The sequence below is a fragment of the Coffea arabica genome, chromosome 3e (genome assembly GCF_036785885.1).
Source record: "Coffea arabica cultivar ET-39 chromosome 3e, Coffea Arabica ET-39 HiFi, whole genome shotgun sequence".
Lineage (NCBI taxonomy): Eukaryota > Viridiplantae > Streptophyta > Magnoliopsida > Gentianales > Rubiaceae > Coffea > Coffea arabica.
Genome location: NC_092315.1, coordinates 19800802 through 19824237, shown reverse-complemented (window position 1 = coordinate 19824237; position 23436 = coordinate 19800802). Strand labels below are relative to the sequence as shown.

Here is a 23436-nt window from a genome sequence, read left to right as displayed (position 1 = left end):
CAATCATCAAGTACTAAGATCACATTCCACTTACTAGACAATCAAACTCCACAGTCCGGCATCCTATACTTAAAGTTTAAGATACACTACAAAGATCTAGAGCCTAAACTCTGATACCACCTGTGACAGCCTCACCTCCCCCTAAGGCGAACCAAAGGGTTCGGCGAGCCGCCTGCCCAACTCTCGTCGGGACTCACTACAAAACTCAAGCATGAATATAATCGATGGTTTTTAAAAACTCAAACGGAGTATGTTATATCCACCAGTCCAACATATCAAAGTACAAGTCCAATACTTCATCTAAATTTTCATAATAATAACTTAAGTACAATCCTTATGTTTGCAATTCAAATCATTCTTACAAAAGTATAATCCCCAAAATATCATGAGATTTACATTCACTTCAACCACAAGTACATCATACCATAAAGTTCACAAATCTTTCAAAATAACCATTACATTCCACAATGAAAATCAATCACAACCCAAATAAAGGATAATCCACGGTACTCCAAATCCTTGTGCTTGAGTAACTATCCTTCTCGAGTCCTGCATAGAACTAAAATGTTTTTGGGGGTGAGCTGAAGCTCAATGAGGTTTCAAAAGGGAAAATCAAGTATTTATAAACTAGTGCGTAAGTGCTACTTTGAAAACACATGTAGAAGTAGTGCTTTTGCTGGTAACTTTACTATGAGTACAACTCATAAATCATTTAAAATCACTAACGTACATTTGGAATGAATGACCATATAAATATATTGTCATGAATTTTAGTCTAACAAATAGTGGCTCGTCCGACTAGAAGAACATTACAAGGATTGCTTCGTCTCAGAGATTAATGCTCATGAGGAGTCTTACCCGAGAAATGTCAACTAGGAGAGCAATTACAATATTAATAGTAAAGCAAACACAAACGGATACAGTACTCGGTCCACTTCCCGTCCTTATAACTCCCATCGGTAACTCCTTCGATTGACTGGCCATCACCTTATCCCTCCAGCGGTAATACTCGAGTATACCAAAATACAGTGCCCAGGGTTATCAACCTATCCGACCGAGTCCACTTCTGGCTCGAATAGGTGATAACGAAGGGGGGAAAGGCCTTGTTCAGCCGATGTGATAAAGTACACATGGCCTACAGCATACACAAATAACATATAAACAACGAAATATTGAACAGTTAAGTGATACAGTAACAGTTAGGTCGAGTGCGATAAAGTACACACTTACCTAGGAATAAGTATTTATCATTCAAGTGAACAAGATTCATCAAGTATTTGACCACTTAGCCATGTAAGGAGCACTTATCAAGTCACATCACGTATATATATATGCAATTATACAAACAGTGGTTATAAAAGCTCGAGAAGCAATTTTTTTTGTGCAAAACAGTTCGGAATCCCTCACCGTAATCCGGAGCAAAGCAAGAGCAAAAGCAAGAAATTAAAAGAGCTTCTCGGTGTCCTCTGGATCACCTGAGATTAATCACAATCACGAATTACCTAGATGCTCAATCAAGGCGAATAAAAGAAAATCTTTTAGATACACACACTCAAGAGCCTCAAGCTCAAACAAATCGAAATAGGAAGTTTTCACTTAATCATTGGAATAATAACCAAAAGGAATTTAAAAGTCCCATTTCTGAGTTAAATCGTGGCAAGGACTATCAATTTCAAAAGAAGAGTAAAATGCTTAATTTGGCACGGAAATCGAGAAAGGAGAAAAATGTGTTCGTACTAGAAAATTTTCAATAATAGCCCAAGTGCTTGAATATAAGTGAAAAATCATGTTTTCTAAACTTACGAAGTCAAAGTTTCCAAACAATCACTTTTTCCATAATAAATATGGAAGTTAAAGTTCTAACTTTCAAATAGGAAATTTAGTGAAATTTCTCAAGGATTTCTCTAGTTAAAATGCTCAAGGCCAAATTTTCAAGTATTTCGGTTTATCGAAACCGACATTCAAAATAAAGTTCCAAATTATAAGTGAGCACGTTTTCACCATAAAAATAAGTTTGGAATATCCCAAGAGTCTCAAAAGAGTGACCTAAGCTCTTAAAAGAGCAAGCAGGTTCAAATCGGAAAATTTCACTTTTACGCGTGAAACTTTGAAAAATCGGTCTGGAAGTTCAGAAAGTCCAAAAATGTAAAATTTTACACCGTCGGACACTTCATGCGAAACATAACAACTTTGTAGAAGACTGTTATCCAAAAGTCAAATCAAAAGCAAGTTAATTTTTCAAGTGAAATTTCTGTTCATAGAAGATAGGGCAAAACAGTCCCCACTTTTCCAATAACCTTGGATTTTTGTCAAAAATCATAGAATCAAAACCAGCCTTTGAAATTTGATATGTGTTCCATTCCAGTTTTCAAAAAAAAATGAACGGAACTTTATTCCGACGTTCCTAGCTCAAGAAATAAAAGTTTGAAGTTCGCACAAGCTTAAGGACTGATGAGCTTTGTTTTCCAGAATTTTCAATTCTGACACACTTCAGCAAAAAGGCCATATCTGGCTCTATATTTACTCAAATCAGGAATGGTTGGTGGCATTGAAAACTAGATTCACAAGGTTACATTTATACAGAAGAAATTGTTTTCAATATCCAAACCCAAGTGGTTCAAAAATCAGCAACAAGTTGCAATTTCTGGACTGTCCTCGGGTGAACAGTGGCTGTCAATTAGCAAACTTTCAAGACTCACCACGGATCACTCGGGATGAACTAGAAAATGAGCTTAGTACCATTTTAAAGCTATAAGAGTCTAGTTTCAAATTCCACAAGTAGCACTCGATTTTGATCAACGAACAAAATGTTATATCTACACAAATGTTGCTGGTCAGAAAATTCTGGAGCTTGTTCCAGTTTGCTTCTTTACTTGTAACTCAAAATTTAACCAACCATTTGGGTTGATTTTTGGTAGACAACCACAATACACACAGCACAACATATCTACATCAATTTGGAAGCTCAATTAGCACCAGAAAATTTTCGAAATTACAGGGCAGCAGCAAACAAGAAGTCGGGCAGTAAGTCAGAAATTTTCCAGGGTTGTGACCAAACTTTGCGTGCAATTTTGGTGTACCAAATCAAAGGGTTTTTGGCTGAAATTTTGTACACTTAAAGCTCAACATATCAGCACTCAAATGGACTGAAAAAAAGGCACGAAAATATGGGCAGAAAAACAGAATAACAAGGTCAAGAATTTCGGTCAGTAGTCCTCCTTTCTCTCAATTTCCCTCTTTTCTCTTCCTCTTCTAGTTTCTACCATTATAACTCATCAAAATCACACTCACACACACATTAACATCTTAACAGCCCTCAAACAACAATGGTGGGAGTTCATAAAACCCACATCAACCAACCAAATTCAACTAATAACAACAATTCTTCAGAGCTACAAATGAACCAAGAAAGCAAGGATTTTGTGTGTTACCTCTTGGAGCTATGAAACCTAACAAAATCAGAATTTTCCTTCCCAAATTTCACCACCATCAACCACCCAATCCACCCTCAAAGCCACAAAATCAGCTCCTCCACTTAGCTAGGATGAAAACCCACAAGTTGATGAGGAACTTTGATGGATTAGGTGCAAGGTTTGAGCAGAAAAATTGGAGAGCTCTTCTTCCTTTATTTTTTTACTTGTGAGGGCCGAATTTAGAGAGAGAAAGATGAGAGAGATTGTTTCAGAATTTTTTAAGTGTGTTTTTGGGGAGAAAAGGAAGCTTAAAGGCTAAGTTTTCAAGGTCAAACCTCGCTAGGCCCGAATAGGGTTTTGCGCGACCACTTTTCGTGCTCGTTTGCTACTTTTGTATACTAAACCTCCGAGGTAATTCCTCTAGTGCATTAATAGTCATTCTTAGTAGTCTAATATCAAATTCTTAAATCTCCAATTAAACAGATTAATGCGCCTGTCGGGGCCATTTCGGCACGCAGGCGCACAAGAGTCGAACTTAAGGAATTCTCGCTCGAACTTTGAAACTTCAACTTATTCGACTCTAAAACTTTAAAATATGATAATTCAAGTATATATAACAATCAAAATCACCATAAACAATTCAACTCGAATAAATTTGGTCATTAAAATAATAATTGTTTAAAGAACCAATTGTTTAGACTCATTTTCAAGAAATTCATGCAATTTGGGAAAACTTGAGTAACTCACATGCAAAAATACTTTTAAATGACCAATTTAAGAATATTTTGCAATAATTAAAATATGAGTCCTCACATCCTTGACAATGTTTACAAGTTGCATGGCTTACTAGAGTCCATTATTTCTGATAGAGATAAGATTTTCATCAGCAGATTCTGGCAAGAACTGTTCAATAAGTTGGGAATAAGCCTACATTATAGTTCTTCTTATCACCATCAATCTGATGGGCAAAGTGAGAGGGTGAACCAATGCTTGGAGAACTACCTCAGAAGCATGTGCAGTGAACATCCCACACACTGGAGCAGCTGGTTACCAACAGCTGAACTCTGGTACAATACTAATTTTCATACCAGCTTGCAAGTCTCTCCATTTGAATAGAGCTGTTAAACGAACCGAGCTGTTCGTTAGTTCGGTTCGTTTCGGCTCGTTCGTGTTCGTTAAAGGCTCGTTCGAAAGCCTTAAACGAACCGAACACGAACGAATTTTTGTGTTCGTTTAATAATCGAGCGAACACGAACATGTTCGCTAATTTTAACGAACGTTCGCGAACAAGGACATAATTGTCATTTGACAAATTTTAGGATTACTCATAAGAAATTCTAAAACTTTCCCCTTCCCTTTCCAGCCTTACTTTTGTTTTCATTCCCCGTTGGCCGCTGCTGAAAGTCCAAACTGAAAGCTCCGCTGCTGTCCAAAGTTCTAGACTTTCTACCGTCCATAGTCCAAACTGATAAGCTCCGCTGCTGTTCTAGACTGATAAGAGAGAGAGACCACTGTTGTTCCAACTTCCAAACTGATAAGAGAGAGACCGGAGTTTCAGTTGCCCCAATCAACATCTTTGGTGGCTGGCTGACTTCGGAGATCGCGTGCCTCCCTCCTTTGATTCGGTATGATTTTTCACAGATCTATGATTTATGTTTCTCAATCTGGAATTTTTTGAATTCATTAGATCAAATTTGATTGCAAGCTTGAAGGGTCAAAGTTTTAGCACTAACGCTAGCCAAATTGTCCCTCACGTGATGTCTTCAGCTGTAGTTTCGTCTTTTGGCATCTAATACTTGAAATCTTGGAATAATGTAATATTTCTTGTGCATATCATTTCCTTTTTTTACTTTCATCAAGACACATTCATTAATCTGTCAAAACTGGCGCATGATGATTTAAGACATCAAGGCAGTAGCAGCAAGCAGCAAAGCATTTTTTTTCCTTCCATTTCCGTGCTTGTGAGCTTCAAGCTGCTAAATCAATAGCTAGAGATCTCAGAATGGAAACTTGATGCAGAGAAAGTAAAATTATATGACAAGTAAACCACTGGATGGATTAAGTTTGATGTGAACAATGGATTGAGGGGTTAGGGACATAATTCTAAGTCTAAGATTTCTGGTTTTGTTTGACCGAATTTTTCATGGTATGGGAAATGATGATGATGATGAACAAGGGTGGAAAAGATAGAAAAAAAAATGAAATACCTGTAGCGGTGGTGGAAATTTTCAATGTTTGTCATTCTTAATTCCTCTATATGCATGTATGATGTCTAGTTCCTTTTGATTGATATTTTTAAAACTGATTGAAAACTTTTATAGTTGATTATTACTCTATTCTTTGCAGAGTCTTGGGGAAAAAAATTCGAATGCCTTGGTCCACCTAGCTCTTTTCAACTACAATGAATTTGGTCCAGTCACTTCATTTTCTTTGCCGTGGCTGATGGATTCAAATGGATAGATGAAGTGGATGTAGTTATAGTCAAATTGTGAAGTGGAGCAAATTTGTACTTGTCTTATGGCTGAATTTTTATATTTGAAGGACAAATTACTTTGTTTTATTTGTTGTTTTTATGTTAATGTTGGTTATGCAGTTAATGAATAATGGAATTTAGTCATTTAGTATTTTAATTATTTTTTAGGATGATTAATGATTTGTGTGGCATATTTAAGGCCTAGAATAATCTGGATTCGAACTTTTCGAACGTGTTCGCGAACGGCTCGTTTATGTTAAACGAGTCGAACACGAACACGAACACGAATACGAACTTTACTTAACCAGCCAAACACGAACACAGGTTTAGAGTTCGAAACTTAACGAACGAATACGAACGGAGTTCGAATCACTTAACGAACAGAGCTCAAACATGAGATACTCGGTTCGTTTCGGTTCGTTTACAGCTCTACATTTGAAGCACTGTACGGATACAAGCCAAACCACATTCCTCTAGGGCCTTTCCATGACAGTGTCATACCTACTGTAGCTATCATGTTGTAGGATAGACTCCAAGCTCTATCTCTCATCAAAGAGAACTTGGCCAAGTGATGAGGAGGTCGAGAGAGCTATCCAAGTGGAGCAAGTGAAGGTACCATTGGGGCCTATGACACGAGCTCGCGTGAAGAGATTGAATGAGACACTACAAACATTGGTTCGTGCGGCCCGAGAGTCAAGTGGAGAGTCAAAGGCCATCGAGGGTCTCAACGAAACTAGGCTCGTTGTCCTAGTCTCGGCCGTCACTGAAGATTAGAAGTCCAAGATTCGGCTAAGGGGGTCCATAGCCCATTATTAGTTTAGTAGGGTGTAATAAAGAGATCTAGGCCATGTGGACCGTAGGTCCAATAGCTCTTTTAGTTAGTTAACGAGTTAGTCCCTACGCTGAGCTAGTTCGGGGGTCTCGCTGACCGGTCAACGAGTCGGGGGTCCAGGGGGCGACACGCCCCGGTGGGGGCTCAGGGGCAACGCCCCCGGACCTTACGGTACGTATGTTGTGTCGCTAGTGTCAGCCCAAAGAGAAGCCCAAGGGCTGGCCGAATTTCCTTCATGTTTTCCAAGCTTTGTTGGGTCTTAGTCACTACTACAAATAGCCTTAAGTCATTGTTTACATTCAGTTTTTGATGATTAATAAAATTACATTGAGAGTTCTCTCAAAGCTTCATTGAAGCGCCTTGAATACCTTAGATTTATATCTTAGGTATTCAATTGACTTATCAATCTAGGACCGCGCTAGATTGTGGCGTCTTCTACAAATACCGAGGTTTGTTGACCACGTGATCAACGGATTTAGGTGATCCACTGCATTCATCGTCTTCAATGTGAGTCTCCACTTTCTAGATCCAGGCCTTTCTGTACGGGTTGCATCACAAAGTTGGTGCCGTTCGTATCACCAAGGCTCAGAAGCGCATGAAGTTTTTTACAGACAGGCATAGGACAGAAAGAACTCTATAGGTGGGAGACTGGGTGTTTCTCAAATTGCAGCTTTATAGGCAACAAACAGTAGCCATTCGAAGGAGTTTGAAGCTCACTGCAAAGTATTATGGGCCTTTCTAAATTGTTGCCAAAGTGGGAGCAGTGGCCTACAAGTTACTACTACCTGAACGAGCTCGAATCCATCCTGTGTTTCATGTTTCCCTATTGAAGAAGAAGATTGGGAACACACAAGCTATTGAAGCTACCCTGCCAGCACTAGATACAGCTGATCAGTGTAAGCTAAAACCTGAGAAAGTCCTCAAGAGGAGAGCTACTATGCGGAATTTGTAGTCGGTTATTCAGTATTTGGTGAAATGGAATCACCTATCGGAGTCAGAGTGTGAGGACCCAAAAATTTTCTTAATTTTATCTTATTTGACTGGCTTATTTAATTATTTATTCACCCATTTTCTCCGAATAATTTATTTCAACCATTTCAAGTTCATTTGTATGGAACAATGTCTCCCTTATGTTTTTAAAACGTTTTGTTAGCAAAATTTATTTTTCAGAGGCTCGTTTAGTAAGAAATAATGAGTACACATTTTTTGAGACAAAATTCGATTCGAGTGTACAATAATCTTGAAAAATTAAGAATGATCAATAGTAGACTAAGAAAAGTTAATTGAGAGATTAGATGTGAGTGAGTTAAAATTAAGCTTATACCGTGCGCGTGTCAAAAGTTTTCCAAAACTCGCGCTGGTACAAACTAATTGGGGATTTGAGGAATTAATACTAGACTCGTGTAAGGGCTCATATTTTTATTCTTAAAATAGTCATTTTTATAATTATTTATCCTAGTACTAGTTACTTATATTATCGTTACAAGAATTTCTTTTAAATTTCACTTTATCGCGCGCGAATTGGAAGTTCGCGTTTTTCGCATCGAATCAACCCAATGAAGATTTAAGAAATTTATTCTAGACTACTAAGAGTGAATAATTATAATGTTAAAAGAAGTACATTAGAAGTTTAGTGCACAAATGAAACAAATCCGAGAGAAAACGGACACGAAACGCGCGCGTGAGTACTATTCATAGTTGACTTTTTTGCAAATTATAACCACAAATCACTTAAGCTTCCAAGGGAAGCTTCATTCATCAGCCATACACTCTCTCTCCTCTCCTCAAGCTTGACCGAACTCCTCCAAGAAAGAAGGAAGAAAACTTTCCACCATTCTTGCACTAATCTTCCTCCATTTCATCTCAAACTTTGCATCCAACTCACAAACCACTTGGGAATTCACTTAAGCTAGAAGAAATACTTCATCTTGGCGGTTTTCTTGGAGCTTTTGGTGCCAAAAATTTCTGGTTTCTCTTAAAGCTAGGAGGTAACCATCCAACACCATCCAGTCTTTCATTCTTGGCTTTAATGGGTTTTATCCTTGGCTTTGAAGCTTGTAGCTTCATTATTATTGTTATTACTTGGATTGGATTGGATTGGTTGAAGTGGACTCTATGAATTCCCACCTTGGTTGTATGGACTGATATGATGATATAATGTTTGGTTTGAGTTGTTTAAGTGTTGTTTAAGATGATTATGGATAGAGAATCGAAGGAAAGATCAAAGGAAATTGCGCAAGAATGCTGGCTGAAATCTGTTCTGTTTTGCCTTGTTTATATTTCAAATTTTTAGTGCTCAAATGACTATGAAACTGATGTATATATGTTGTATATGGTGTGCAAAAATTTTTTACCAAAAATCATTTGAATTAATTGCGAAAAATCTGAAATTTCGAAATGTGAAGAAACCTGGAAAATGTGTTCGGACAGCTTGAACAGTGTCCCTTTGATCGAACATATCTTTTTGTACAGCTGTCAAAATCGAGTTCCGCTATGGCATTTGAAACTAAACAGTTGTAGCTTTCTAACGGTATAAAATTCACTTTCTGGTTAGAAATGAGTGAGCCGTAGTGAGTCAGCAAAGTTGCTGCCCTGTTCTGTTGGCCTATCCGAGAGAAAGGTAGAAGCTGCATTTTGTGGCTCTATTTTCTCTCACTTAGGAATTGATTTTGAAAATGATTTGTTCTGATGAAATGTAGCCTTATGATTCTAGTTTCCAACTCCACCAACCATTCTTAATTCCAAGTTTTATTGAGTGAAATATGGTTCTATTTCCAAACTGCGACAAAACTGAAAAACCCTTCTTTTTGGCTGGCCAACTGATTTGGTTGCTTGTGAGAGGTTTTATTTTGAAATTTTGATGTCAACCAACTATAAATTGCTTATGAAATGTTTCTTGGACCTTGGTTTCACAAATGAACTAAAATGGGACTGATTTCATGGTGCAAAGTGTTTGAAAAGAGAAAGAAAACAAGAGGACAGATTTGCTTTGGGAAATTTCTTGAACTTTGGTAGTTTTGTTAACTACCTTCCCGTACGAGTTTTTACATGAAATTTGATAGAGAAATATCCCTCATATGGGAGTTTAATTGTACCAAATTTGATATTATTCTAAGACTATTTTGATACCCAAATGATGTCCCAAAGTTTACTTTCAAATCTGAAAAATTCACTGTTTAATAGTGAAAATTTACCAACTTTGAGCTACTATATCTTGATGTTCAAAACTTCGAATTTAGTTCCATTTATTGTGTTTGAAACTTTGTTTGGAATTCTTATTGTGTTACAAATTTCAGAGGCTAGTTCACTTCTTGTGAATTTTTCCGAATTCCCAAAGTTTGCCGAAAAACATGATCGAAACTGTCTTATATGCTCAAGTCAACCACTTTGAGCTGAAATTTGAACATCTTCCGTTTAGAATCATGGAAAGATGTCTTCTAGGAACCTTTAGTATTTTGAACCAAGATTCCAGCTGGTATAAATTTTTCCAATTTTGGACCTATTGAGTGCAAGTTTTGATTTTTCTAAATTTGACGTGCAAAACTAAAATTTTTCCGACTCGATAGGAATTGAGTTTTTGGAAACTCTTTGCTATCATTCGATATTGGTTGACCATTTTAAACTTGATTTCATGAAGAAAATTAGTTTTCCTTGTGTTATTAAACCTCACTTTTGAGTCTCGATTTACAAGTAATTAAGCCTCTCTTTCATGATATTTTCTTAATATTGTACAAATGTACAATCTTTCTTGTTAACAAGGGGTTTATAAGTGATAGTGTGTGATAGTAAATTATTATTTGCTCAGGCGCTCAAGGGGACTTTCAAGAGGATCTCGAAGCGGACGCCTAAAAGTTGTTTGAGCAATTACTCCCTACTTTGATTGGTAAGTGTCAAGTGCTAGAGTTGTTGCAATTATGTGAATTGCTTCTTATGGATTAATGATTGATAATTGTTGAGTCGAGTGTGTACTTTATCGCACTCGTTCTCTTTCAACCGATTGTACAACTGAATTGTAATTGATTGACTGAATTGCAACTGATTGACTGCACGTCGTTGGAATGAATCTCCTCGACTTATAACTGAACTGTGGGGACGCCCAAATCTCAATTGGCCGACCTTGCTACTCGAGCTAGCAAGGGCTTGGTCGAGGAGCTTGGTGAACCATGAGATAACTGTAAACATGACCTATTGAGAGATCTTGCTTGGCCTACTCGCGTAGTAGTGCCTTTTATTGAAGTGCGGGCCCGGTGCGGTGTATGGTGGATGGAACTGTGAAATAAGTGGAGTTCTACGGAGTTAAATGCCGACCCGGTTGATGGAGTGTCATCGCGGGAAGGTATTCGATTGAGGTTTGGCGAAGCAAGTGGAACTTAGCTCCTGAAAGTTCCTGTATCCTCATTGAATGTGTTTAATTGAAAATTGTGAATTGCTTGAATGTTACAGCTTTAATTCTTGCTTAAATGCCATTGTTACTTGAACTATGTGTTTTGCATGTTTTCTTGGCCTCACTAAATTTTAGCTCATCCCATTAGATTTGTTTTTTTTAACAGGGGCCGAGATGGAAAGAGTTTTGGAGAAGCTGACTTGAGGCACTTTTGATTAGGGTTTTAAATGTACTGGACTAGACATCTTTTGAAAGTTGTGTATTTTGGGAAAGCGGTTGTATTTCGAAACTTGTGATGTAAGATTGAATATTCATGTATGGAAATGACTTCTTGTCTTTATTTCGACTTCGTTATTAGTCGTTATCCTTAAATTTGAACTGGAATTGTACTGAGTTCTGACGAGAATTGGGCAGGTGTCCCGCCGATACCCTTTGGTACGTCTTAGGGAGAAGTGGGGGCGTCACACAGAGTCATCTTGGGAGGATAAAACCTTCATCAACAAACAATTCCCAGATTTTCAAGCTTGAGGACAAGCTTCACATTAAGGGGGTGGGATTGTCAGGAACTATTATTTTGAAGAATGTCATTTTATTCACATGAAAGTACGTTTTGGCCAAATGCATTGATGGTTGCAAAACTACTTCATTGGACTTAAGCTAACCGTTAGCCATTAAATGTAGTTAGTTAGAAATATTTGCATATATACCCTTGGTTGTGTAACCGAAAGTTGAGTTTTTTTTTTCCGAAACGGAATATTACACACACACACAAATAATGAGAGACATGCAGCAAACATCGGCAAACCGGCCCAAAAGCAATCTAAGGGGGACCCACAAGGAATAAAAACTACCAATTTGGACAATCTTCTCTCTTTCCTCTCTTCTGTTATTTTCTCTCTCTTCTTATCTCCTCATTTCTCTCTATTCTTCCAGGTCAGTTTCTCTCTTTTCTTTGATTTCCAGTGAATATTCCGGCAGATAATCCCCAGGGCCTAACAAGAATATAGTATAGAGTGGTAGTAATGTTGTGTTTGGTGTACCTTTTAATTCATTTATTTTTATCTTTTTCCATTTTTTTTAGCATACTTTATGGTTTTAATTAAGATACATAAATGCAATATAAATTAGAAAAAGAACTCAAATAGTACTCTTTTATGTTTTTAAATTTTTTCATGTAAATATTATAAATAATTCATTTATTATCGTCATCATCATCTTTGATATAACCCCATGCGTAGCACCACAGTCAAAATACTAGTATTCACTTAAATACTTATCACTTAACTTTTTGGTGTCTGTTTAATATCTGTATCATATCTTGTACTCCTTTCAAGAATAAAGACTTTTATTGACTAGTAAGCAAATAGATGATCGATGCAATTTGATTATGGCCCCAAATTACAGAATTTTTGAGCTTGGAGGACTTAATTAGGAGTTCTTGCTGCTTTGGACGCCAATGTAGCGTTAGCTTGCAACAATGACTTTTGGTAGCATTAGCTTGCAACGATGACTTTTGGCCAGACCGAGTTTATCATAGGAATGCCAATTAGCCAAAGACTACCACCAAAATATCGCCGTCCCCCACCTCTCTCTCTCTCCCTCACCTCCCACCCTGCTCCATATCCTTTCCAATCTCAACTGTGAGATCCAAGATTCAAGTAACTAATGATAAATAGAATAATCCCAGCCCCACTTCAGCAATTATTGGTACCTTCATTTTAACAAAGACCGCACAAGTTTCGTTCAGTTGAAAGCGCTAGATTCGGATTTAGAAAAGTCAGCCATCCGCGAATGCCATGAAAGTTGTCTGAGTCTTTCACTAAATGGACCGCTTAATTTATCCATTTTGGAGGTGTATCATCTTTGGAAATTAGGCTGAAATCTGAGCTAGTGAATCCAATCCAGGCGTCTTTCTAGGTGAAATGTCCAAGTTTTATCAACTGCGGAATTACAACCGACAATACTTCTAAAACAATCGGTTGAAGATATTTAATAGATCTTACACCTTAATACCATCATCAATATGATCCCACATCTGCCAATTTATCATGAACACAAATGGGCTGATGGAGCCTTTTTCTTTTCCTTCTTTTTAACCCCATGCTTTTACATCTAATAGCCAAATATATATGTGTACTAAGAAATTAAGAATACAAAATCCCCAATAACTTCATAAGAGAAGTGACATTACAATTTTTGTTCAATGACGATTTGAGCTAACCTCAAAAGCTTTCACTTAACTCTCTTTCAAGCACAAGACTCCAGAATAAGAAATTAGGACAGATTCCTTCAGTCTACAAGCATCTAATATGGTGTGACAAAAGGACGCCACAGAAAAGAGTGGATGACCCCTACAAGTCTTTCAAGTCTAATTTAATTTATGATATATGGGGTCAATAAAACAGCAGCTACAAAAGAACTTTTCATACGGTTTACGTAGCCTTATCCTTTTAAGTCTTTGTCCCAATAGAATCACAAACTGTCAATTTTCTCAATCATATGTAGTCTGCTAGAGATTCAAGCTACAAGTGAGCTACTCGGGGGCAGTTCGATCAAAGGTTTGACTCGAGTTTGAGTAACTCATTTTGTCAAATCGAGTTGAGCACAAGCCTTAGAGAATGAGGCTCAAATGCTCGACGAACTTATTCAAGAAATTAGGTTTTTAAAATTTAAAAGTAATATATATGTGCGTGTGTTACACTTATAAGTATAGAAGTTGTGAAATTTTCCACTAAAAAATTCAGTTCAAGTTCGAATGGCTCAGAAGGATCTGTGAACTCAATTGAATCGAGCTTGAACTTATATACTATTTGGTTGAGTCGAATTTGAACTTAAGAATCTTTACTCATTTGAGTTTGAGCTTGAACTCAAATAGCACTAACAATGATTGAGTTCAATTTCGAGCCTGACACTACTCGAACTCGAATCGGTTCGAATGCACCCCTAATGATATATATAACACTTGAGCTTGCACAACTTTTCAGACAGCAACATAGATCACAACGGAGACAAAGTTACAGCTTCTTTCTCCAATTTTACAATGCATCCAGCCTAGCAAAATGCGGTCTTCGAGGGGAGTCTGGTACAGCAACAAGAAATAAAGAAACCACAATGGATTTTTTTTGTTAGTTTCTCTGCGAATATATGAGTATCATCATGAATTGTTAAATAAAATTCTAAAATTGTATATATTTTAGATGATATAGCACATACTAACAAGTTGTAGCGCTGATTAAGGTTTGAAATGCAACGATAGTGGACTTTAAGGAAACAAATAGAGATACAACTAAAGTAAATTAATTTTCCCAAAGGATCATTTTTTTCAAGTTTGACACCCCCAATCTTGTAATTTCTTTCCTTCAATATCCGTGAAAAATGTCCAGAGGTGTTCCCAAAGCCAACAGACCGTTCAGGACAAAGAAGCATGTTGGAGCAAGTTCACAAACATTATCCAGTTAGTAAGTTTAGTGGACTATGACTTGTTTTATTATAGAATTAATTGGCAGGGGATTCTAATCCCCGCTGAGGTAATCTGATTAGTTTTGGATTTGGTTTTGTTGGTCAATTCATCAAGCTACCAATAATGATGGTATCCTTGTAATCCTTTAAATTCCTATCACTTTACTTTTTGGTGTCTGTATAATATCCTTGTAATCCTTTCAAACATGCATTTGAGAATAAAGACTCTTATTGACTAGTCAGCAAATAGATGATGGATGCAATTTGATTATGGCCCTAAATTACAGAACTTTTGAGCTTGGAGGGCTGAAATAAGAATCCTTGCTACTTTGAACAGGCAACGTAGCATTAGCTTGCAACTATGACTTTTGGCTAGACCGAGTTTATCAAAGGAATGCCAATTAGCCAAAGATTATTACCACCGAAGCATCTAAAACGCATCTTCTATTTTTGTGGACCACTCCTCCCCCCCTCTCTCCTCTCTCTCTCTCTCTCTCTCTCTTACCTTCCACTCCTTCTTATACCCTTTCCAAACTCAAGTGTTAAATTCAAAATTCAAACCCTAAAACTAGCAGTGGAAAGTGGAGAACCATCCTCTAGTCGAAACTTCAAACTTCAATTCCTTTTTTTTTTAAGTAACCAATGAAAAATAGAATGATCCAAGCCCCACTTTAGCGATTATTGGTACCTTCATTTTTACAGAGACCACACAAGTTTCATTCAGTTGAAAGCGCTAGATTTGGATTTAGAAAAGTCAGCCATACACGAACGTCATGAAAGCTGTCCGAGTTTTTCACTAAATGGACCACTTAATTTATCCATTTATGAGGTATATCATCCTTGGAAATTAGACCAAAATTTGTGCTAGTGAATTGAATCCAAGCGTCTTTTTAAGTGAAATGTCCAAGTTTTATCAACTGAGGAATTACAGTAGATAAAACGTCTAAAACAAACAAGCAGTGGAAAGTGGACAACCATCCTAGTCGAAACTCCAAACTTCAAATCTTTTTTTTTTTAAGTAACCAATGAAAAATAGAATGATCCCAGCCCTACTTTAGCGATTATTGGTACCTTCATTTTTGCAGAGACCGCACAAGTTTCATTCAGTAGAAAGCGCTAGATTTGGATTTAGAAAAGCACCACAGTCAAAATACTAGTATTCACTTAAATACTTATCACTTAACTTTTTGGTGTCTGTTTAATATCTGTATCATATCTTGTACTCCTTTCAAGAATAAAGACTTTTATTGACTAGTCAGCAAATAGATGATCGATGCAATTTGATTATGGCCCCAAATTACAGAATTTTTGAGCTTGGAGGACTTAATTAGGAGTTCTTGCTGCTTTGGACGCCAATGTAGCGTTAGCTTGCAACAATGACTTTTGGTAGCATTAGCTTGCAACGACGACTTTTGGCCAGACCGAGTTTATCATAGGAATGCCAATTAGCCAAAGACTACCACCAAAATATCGCCGTCCCCCACCTCTCTCTCTCTCCCTCACCTCCCACCCTGCTCCATATCCTTTCCAATCTCAACTGTGAGATCCAAGATTCAAGTAACTAATGATAAATAGAATAATCCCAGCCCCACTTCAGCAATTATTGGTACCTTCATTTTAACAAAGACCGCACAAGTTTCGTTCAGTTGAAAGCGCTAGATTCGGATTTAGAAAAGTCAGCCATCCGCGAATGCCATGAAAGTTGTCTGAGTCTTTCACTAAATGGACCGCTTAATTTATCCATTTTGGATGTGTATCATATTTGGAAATTAGGCTGAAATCTGAGCTAGTGAATCCAATCCAGGCGTCTTTCTAGGTGAAATGTCCAAGTTTTATCAACTGCGGAATTACAACCGACAATACTTCTAAAACAATCGGTTGAAGATATTTAATAGATCTTACACCTTAATACCATCATCAATATGATCCCACATCTGCCAATTTATCATGAACACAAATGGGCTGATGGAGCCTTTTTCTTTTCCTTCTTTTTAACCCCATGCTTTTACATCTAATAGCCAAATATATATGTGTACTAAGAAATTAAGAATACAAAATCCCCAATAACTTCATAAGAGAAGTGACATTACAATTTTTGTTCAATGACGATTTGAGCTAACCTCAAAAGCTTTCACTTAACTCTCTTTCAAGCACAAGACTCCAGAATAAGAAATTAGGACAGATTCCTTCAGTCTACAAGCATCTAATATGGTGTGACAAAAGGACGCCACAGAAAAGAGTGGATGACCCCTACAAGTCTTTCAAGTCTAATTTAATTTATGATATATGGGGTCAATAAAACAGCAGCTACAAAAGAACTTTTCATACGGTTTACGTAGCCTTATCCTTTTAAGTCTTTGTCCCAATAGAATCACAAACCGTCAATTTTCTCAATCATATGTAGTCTGCTAGAGATTCAAGCTACAAGTGAGCTACTCGGGGGCAGTTCGATCAATGGTTTGACTCGAGTTTGAGTAACTCATTTTGTCAAATCGAGTTGAGCACAAGCCTTAGAGAATGAGGCTCAAATGCTCGACGAACTTATTCAAGAAATTAGGTTTTTAAAATTTAAAAGTAATATATATGTGCGTGTGTTACACTTATAAGTATAGAAGTTGTGAAATTTTCCACTAAAAAATTCAGTTCAAGTTCGAATGGCTCAGAAGGATCTGTGAACTCAATTGAATCGAGCTTGAACTTATATACTATTTGGTTGAGTCGAATTTGAACTTAAGAATCTTTACTCATTTGAGTTTGAGCTTGAACTCAAATAGCACTAACAATGATTGAGTTCAATTTCGAGCCTGACACTACTCGAACTCGAATCGGTTCGAATGCACCCCTAATGATATATATAACACTTGAGCTTGCACAACTTTTCAGACAGCAACATAGATCACAACGGAGACAAAGTTACAGCTTCTTTCTCCAAATTTACAATGCATCCAGCCTAGCAAAATGCGGTCTTCGAGGGGAGTCTGGTACAGCAACAAGAAATAAAGAAACCACAATGGATTTTTTTTGTTAGTTTCTCTGCGAATATATGAGTATCATCATGAATTGTTAAATAAAATTCTAAAATTGTATATATTTTAGATGATATAGCACATACTAACAAGTTGTAGCGCTGATTAAGGTTTGAAATGCAACGATAGTGGACTTTAAGGAAACAAATAGAGATACAACTAAAGTAAATTAATTTTCCCAAAGGATCATTTTTTTCAAGTTTGACACCCCCAATCTTGTAATTTCTTTCCTTCAATATCCGTGAAAAATGTCCAGAGGTGTTCCCAAAGCCAACAGACCGTTCAGGACAAAGAAGCATGTTGGAGCAAGTTCACAAACATTATCCAGTTAGTAAGTTTAGTGGACTATGACTTGTTTTATTATAGAATTAATTGGCAGGGGATTCTAATCCCCGCTGAGGTAATCTGATTAGTTTTGGATTTGGTTTTGTTGGTCAATTCATCAAGCTACCAATAATGATGGTATCCTTGTAATCCTTTAAATTCCTATCACTTTACTTTTTGGTGTCTGTATAATATCCTTGTAATCCTTTCAAACATGCATTTGAGAATAAAGACTCTTATTGACTAGTCAGCAAATAGATGATGGATGCAATTTGATTATGGCCCTAAATTACAGAACTTTTGAGCTTGGAGGGCTGAAATAAGAATCCTTGCTACTTTGAACAGGCAACGTAGCATTAGCTTGCAACTATGACTTTTGGCTAGACCGAGTTTATCAAAGGAATGCCAATTAGCCAAAGATTATTACCACCGAAGCATCTAAAACGCATCTTCTATTTTTGTGGACCACTCCTCCCCCCCTCTCTCCTCTCTCTCTCTCTCTCTCTCTCTTACCTTCCACTCCTTCTTATACCCTTTCCAAACTCAAGTGTTAAATTCAAAATTCAAACCCTAAAACTAGCAGTGGAAAGTGGAGAACCATCCTCTAGTCGAAACTTCAAACTTCAATTCCTTTTTTTTTTAAGTAACCAATGAAAAATAGAATGATCCAAGCCCCACTTTAGCGATTATTGGTACCTTCATTTTTACAGAGACCACACAAGTTTCATTCAGTTGAAAGCGCTAGATTTGGATTTAGAAAAGTCAGCCATACACGAACGTCATGAAAGCTGTCCGAGTTTTTCACTAAATGGACCACTTAATTTATCCATTTATGAGGTATATCATCCTTGGAAATTAGACCAAAATTTGTGCTAGTGAATTGAATCCAAGCGTCTTTTTAAGTGAAATGTCCAAGTTTTATCAACTGAGGAATTACAGTAGATAAAACGTCTAAAACAAACAAGCAGTGGAAAGTGGACAACCATCCTAGTCGAAACTCCAAACTTCAAATCTTTTTTTTTTTAAGTAACCAATGAAAAATAGAATGATCCCAGCCCTACTTTAGCGATTATTGGTACCTTCATTTTTGCAGAGACCGCACAAGTTTCATTCAGTAGAAAGCGCTAGATTTGGATTTAGAAAAGCACCACAGTCAAAATACTAGTATTCACTTAAATACTTATCACTTAACTTTTTGGTGTCTGTTTAATATCTGTATCATATCTTGTACTCCTTTCAAGAATAAAGACTTTTATTGACTAGTCAGCAAATAGATGATCGATGCAATTTGATTATGGCCCCAAATTACAGAATTTTTGAGCTTGGAGGACTTAATTAGGAGTTCTTGCTGCTTTGGACGCCAATGTAGCGTTAGCTTGCAACAATGACTTTTGGTAGCATTAGCTTGCAACGACGACTTTTGGCCAGACCGAGTTTATCATAGGAATGCCAATTAGCCAAAGACTACCACCAAAATATCGCCGTCCCCCACCTCTCTCTCTCTCCCTCACCTCCCACCCTGCTCCATATCCTTTCCAATCTCAACTGTGAGATCCAAGATTCAAGTAACTAATGATAAATAGAATAATCCCAGCCCCACTTCAGCAATTATTGGTACCTTCATTTTAACAAAGACCGCACAAGTTTCGTTCAGTTGAAAGCGCTAGATTCGGATTTAGAAAAGTCAGCCATCCGCGAATGCCATGAAAGTTGTCTGAGTCTTTCACTAAATGGACCGCTTAATTTATCCATTTTGGATGTGTATCATATTTGGAAATTAGGCTGAAATCTGAGCTAGTGAATCCAATCCAGGCGTCTTTCTAGGTGAAATGTCCAAGTTTTATCAACTGCGGAATTACAACCGACAATACTTCTAAAACAATCGGTTGAAGATATTTAATAGATCTTACACCTTAATACCATCATCAATATGATCCCACATCTGCCAATTTATCATGAACACAAATGGGCTGATGGAGCCTTTTTCTTTTCCTTCTTTTTAACCCCATGCTTTTACATCTAATAGCCAAATATATATGTGTACTAAGAAATTAAGAATACAAAATCCCCAATAACTTCATAAGAGAAGTGACATTACAATTTTTGTTCAATGACGATTTGAGCTAACCTCAAAAGCTTTCACTTAACTCTCTTTCAAGCACAAGACTCCAGAATAAGAAATTAGGACAGATTCCTTCAGTCTACAAGCATCTAATATGGTGTGACAAAAGGACGCCACAGAAAAGAGTGGATGACCCCTACAAGTCTTTCAAGTCTAATTTAATTTATGATATATGGGGTCAATAAAACAGCAGCTACAAAAGAACTTTTCATACGGTTTACGTAGCCTTATCCTTTTAAGTCTTTGTCCCAATAGAATCACAAACCGTCAATTTTCTCAATCATATGTAGTCTGCTAGAGATTCAAGCTACAAGTGAGCTACTCGGGGGCAGTTCGATCAATGGTTTGACTCGAGTTTGAGTAACTCATTTTGTCAAATCGAGTTGAGCACAAGCCTTAGAGAATGAGGCTCAAATGCTCGACGAACTTATTCAAGAAATTAGGTTTTTAAAATTTAAAAGTAATATATATGTGCGTGTGTTACACTTATAAGTATAGAAGTTGTGAAATTTTCCACTAAAAAATTCAGTTCAAGTTCGAATGGCTCAGAAGGATCTGTGAACTCAATTGAATCGAGCTTGAACTTATATACTATTTGGTTGAGTCGAATTTGAACTTAAGAATCTTTACTCATTTGAGTTTGAGCTTGAACTCAAATAGCACTAACAATGATTGAGTTCAATTTCGAGCCTGACACTACTCGAACTCGAATCGGTTCGAATGCACCCCTAATGATATATATAACACTTGAGCTTGCACAACTTTTCAGACAGCAACATAGATCACAACGGAGACAAAGTTACAGCTTCTTTCTCCAAATTTACAATGCATCCAGCCTAGCAAAATGCGGTCTTCGAGGGGAGTCTGGTACAGCAACAAGAAATAAAGAAACCACAATGGATTTTTTTTGTTAGTTTCTCTGCGAATATATGAGTATCATCATGAATTGTTAAATAAAATTCTAAAATTGTATATATTTTAGATGATATAGCACATACTAACAAGTTGTAGCGCTGATTAAGGTTTGAAATGCAACGATAGTGGACTTTAAGGAAACAAATAGAGATACAACTAAAGTAAATTAATTTTCCCAAAGGATCATTTTTTTCAAGTTTGACACCCCCAATCTTGTAATTTCTTTCCTTCAATATCCGTGAAAAATGTCCAGAGGTGTTCCCAAAGCCAACAGACCGTTCAGGACAAAGAAGCATGTTGGAGCAAGTTCACAAACATTATCCAGTTAGTAAGTTTAGTGGACTATGACTTGTTTTATTAGAGAATTAATTGGCAGGGGATTCTAATCCCCGCTGAGGTAATCTGATTAGTTTTGGATTTGGTTTTGTTGGTCAATTCATCAAGCTACCAATAATGATGGTATCCTTGTAATCCTTTAAATTCCTATCACTTTACTTTTTGGTGTCTGTATAATATCCTTGTAATCCTTTCAAACATGCATTTGAGAATAAAGACTCTTATTGACTAGTCAGCAAATAGATGATGGATGCAATTTGATTATGGCCCTAAATTACAGAACTTTTGAGCTTGGAGGGCTGAAATAAGAATCCTTGCTACTTTGAACAGGCAACGTAGCATTAGCTTGCAACTATGACTTTTGGCTAGACCGAGTTTATCAAAGGAATGCCAATTAGCCAAAGATTATTACCACCGAAGCATCTAAAACGCATCTTCTATTTTTGTGGACCACTCCTCCCCCCCTCTCTCCTCTCTCTCTCTCTCTCTCTCTCTTACCTTCCACTCCTTCTTATACCCTTTCCAAACTCAAGTGTTAAATTCAAAATTCAAACCCTAAAACTAGCAGTGGAAAGTGGAGAACCATCCTCTAGTCGAAACTTCAAACTTCAATTCCTTTTTTTTTTAAGTAACCAATGAAAAATAGAATGATCCAAGCCCCACTTTAGCGATTATTGGTACCTTCATTTTTACAGAGACCACACAAGTTTCATTCAGTTGAAAGCGCTAGATTTGGATTTAGAAAAGTCAGCCATACACGAACGTCATGAAAGCTGTCCGAGTTTTTCACTAAATGGACCACTTAATTTATCCATTTATGAGGTATATCATCCTTGGAAATTAGACCAAAATTTGTGCTAGTGAATTGAATCCAAGCGTCTTTTTAAGTGAAATGTCCAAGTTTTATCAACTGAGGAATTACAGTAGATAAAACGTCTAAAACAAACAAGCAGTGGAAAGTGGACAACCATCCTAGTCGAAACTCCAAACTTCAAATCTTTTTTTTTTTAAGTAACCAATGAAAAATAGAATGATCCCAGCCCTACTTTAGCGATTATTGGTACCTTCATTTTTGCAGAGACCGCACAAGTTTCATTCAGTAGAAAGCGCTAGATTTGGATTTAGAAAAGCACCACAGTCAAAATACTAGTATTCACTTAAATACTTATCACTTAACTTTTTGGTGTCTGTTTAATATCTGTATCATATCTTGTACTCCTTTCAAGAATAAAGACTTTTATTGACTAGTCAGCAAATAGATGATCGATGCAATTTGATTATGGCCCCAAATTACAGAATTTTTGAGCTTGGAGGACTTAATTAGGAGTTCTTGCTGCTTTGGACGCCAATGTAGCGTTAGCTTGCAACAATGACTTTTGGTAGCATTAGCTTGCAACGACGACTTTTGGCCAGACCGAGTTTATCATAGGAATGCCAATTAGCCAAAGACTACCACCAAAATATCGCCGTCCCCCACCTCTCTCTCTCTCCCTCACCTCCCACCCTGCTCCATATCCTTTCCAATCTCAACTGTGAGATCCAAGATTCAAGTAACTAATGATAAATAGAATAATCCCAGCCCCACTTCAGCAATTATTGGTACCTTCATTTTAACAAAGACCGCACAAGTTTCGTTCAGTTGAAAGCGCTAGATTCGGATTTAGAAAAGTCAGCCATCCGCGAATGCCATGAAAGTTGTCTGAGTCTTTCACTAAATGGACCGCTTAATTTATCCATTTTGGATGTGTATCATATTTGGAAATTAGGCTGAAATCTGAGCTAGTGAATCCAATCCAGGCGTCTTTCTAGGTGAAATGTCCAAGTTTTATCAACTGCGGAATTACAACCGACAATACTTCTAAAACAATCGGTTGAAGATATTTAATAGATCTTACACCTTAATACCATCATCAATATGATCCCACATCTGCCAATTTATCATGAACACAAATGGGCTGATGGAGCCTTTTTCTTTTCCTTCTTTTTAACCCCATGCTTTTACATCTAATAGCCAAATATATATGTGTACTAAGAAATTAAGAATACAAAATCCCCAATAACTTCATAAGAGAAGTGACATTACAATTTTTGTTCAATGACGATTTGAGCTAACCTCAAAAGCTTTCACTTAACTCTCTTTCAAGCACAAGAC

General features: G+C 37.0%; 1 protein-coding gene and 1 long non-coding RNA gene across 2 annotated transcripts; one reads left to right on the top strand and one right to left on the bottom strand.

The window, feature by feature from the left end:
- Positions 1–292: 292 nt before the first annotated feature.
- LOC140038686 (uncharacterized) lies at positions 293–3747 on the bottom strand. Its single transcript, XR_011842254.1, has 3 exons — positions 3432–3747; positions 1408–1475; positions 293–559 (listed from the first exon to the last, which is right to left on the bottom strand). It is a non-coding gene; the product is annotated as an uncharacterized lncRNA (long non-coding RNA).
- Positions 3748–4214: 467 nt separating this feature from the next.
- On the top strand, positions 4215–7670 carry LOC140038435 (uncharacterized). Its single transcript, XM_072083791.1, has 3 exons — positions 4215–4480; positions 6411–6607; positions 7474–7670. Exons 1-3 carry the CDS (start codon positions 4215–4217, stop codon positions 7668–7670), a joined length of 660 nt encoding a protein of 219 aa, XP_071939892.1.
- Positions 7671–23436: the final 15766 nt, after the last annotated feature.

Coding starts and splice junctions, on each gene's coding strand:
- LOC140038435 (XM_072083791.1), top strand. CDS start 4,215: ATGAGTCCTCACATCCTTGACAATGTTTACAAGTTGCATGGCTTACTA. Junction 4,481..6,410: donor TTACCAACAGCTGAACTCTG/GTACAATACTAA, acceptor ATCATGTTGTAG/GATAGACTCCAAGCTCTATC. Junction 6,608..7,473: donor AGAGTCAAAGGCCATCGAGG/GTCTCAACGAAA, acceptor TTGTTGCCAAAG/TGGGAGCAGTGGCCTACAAG.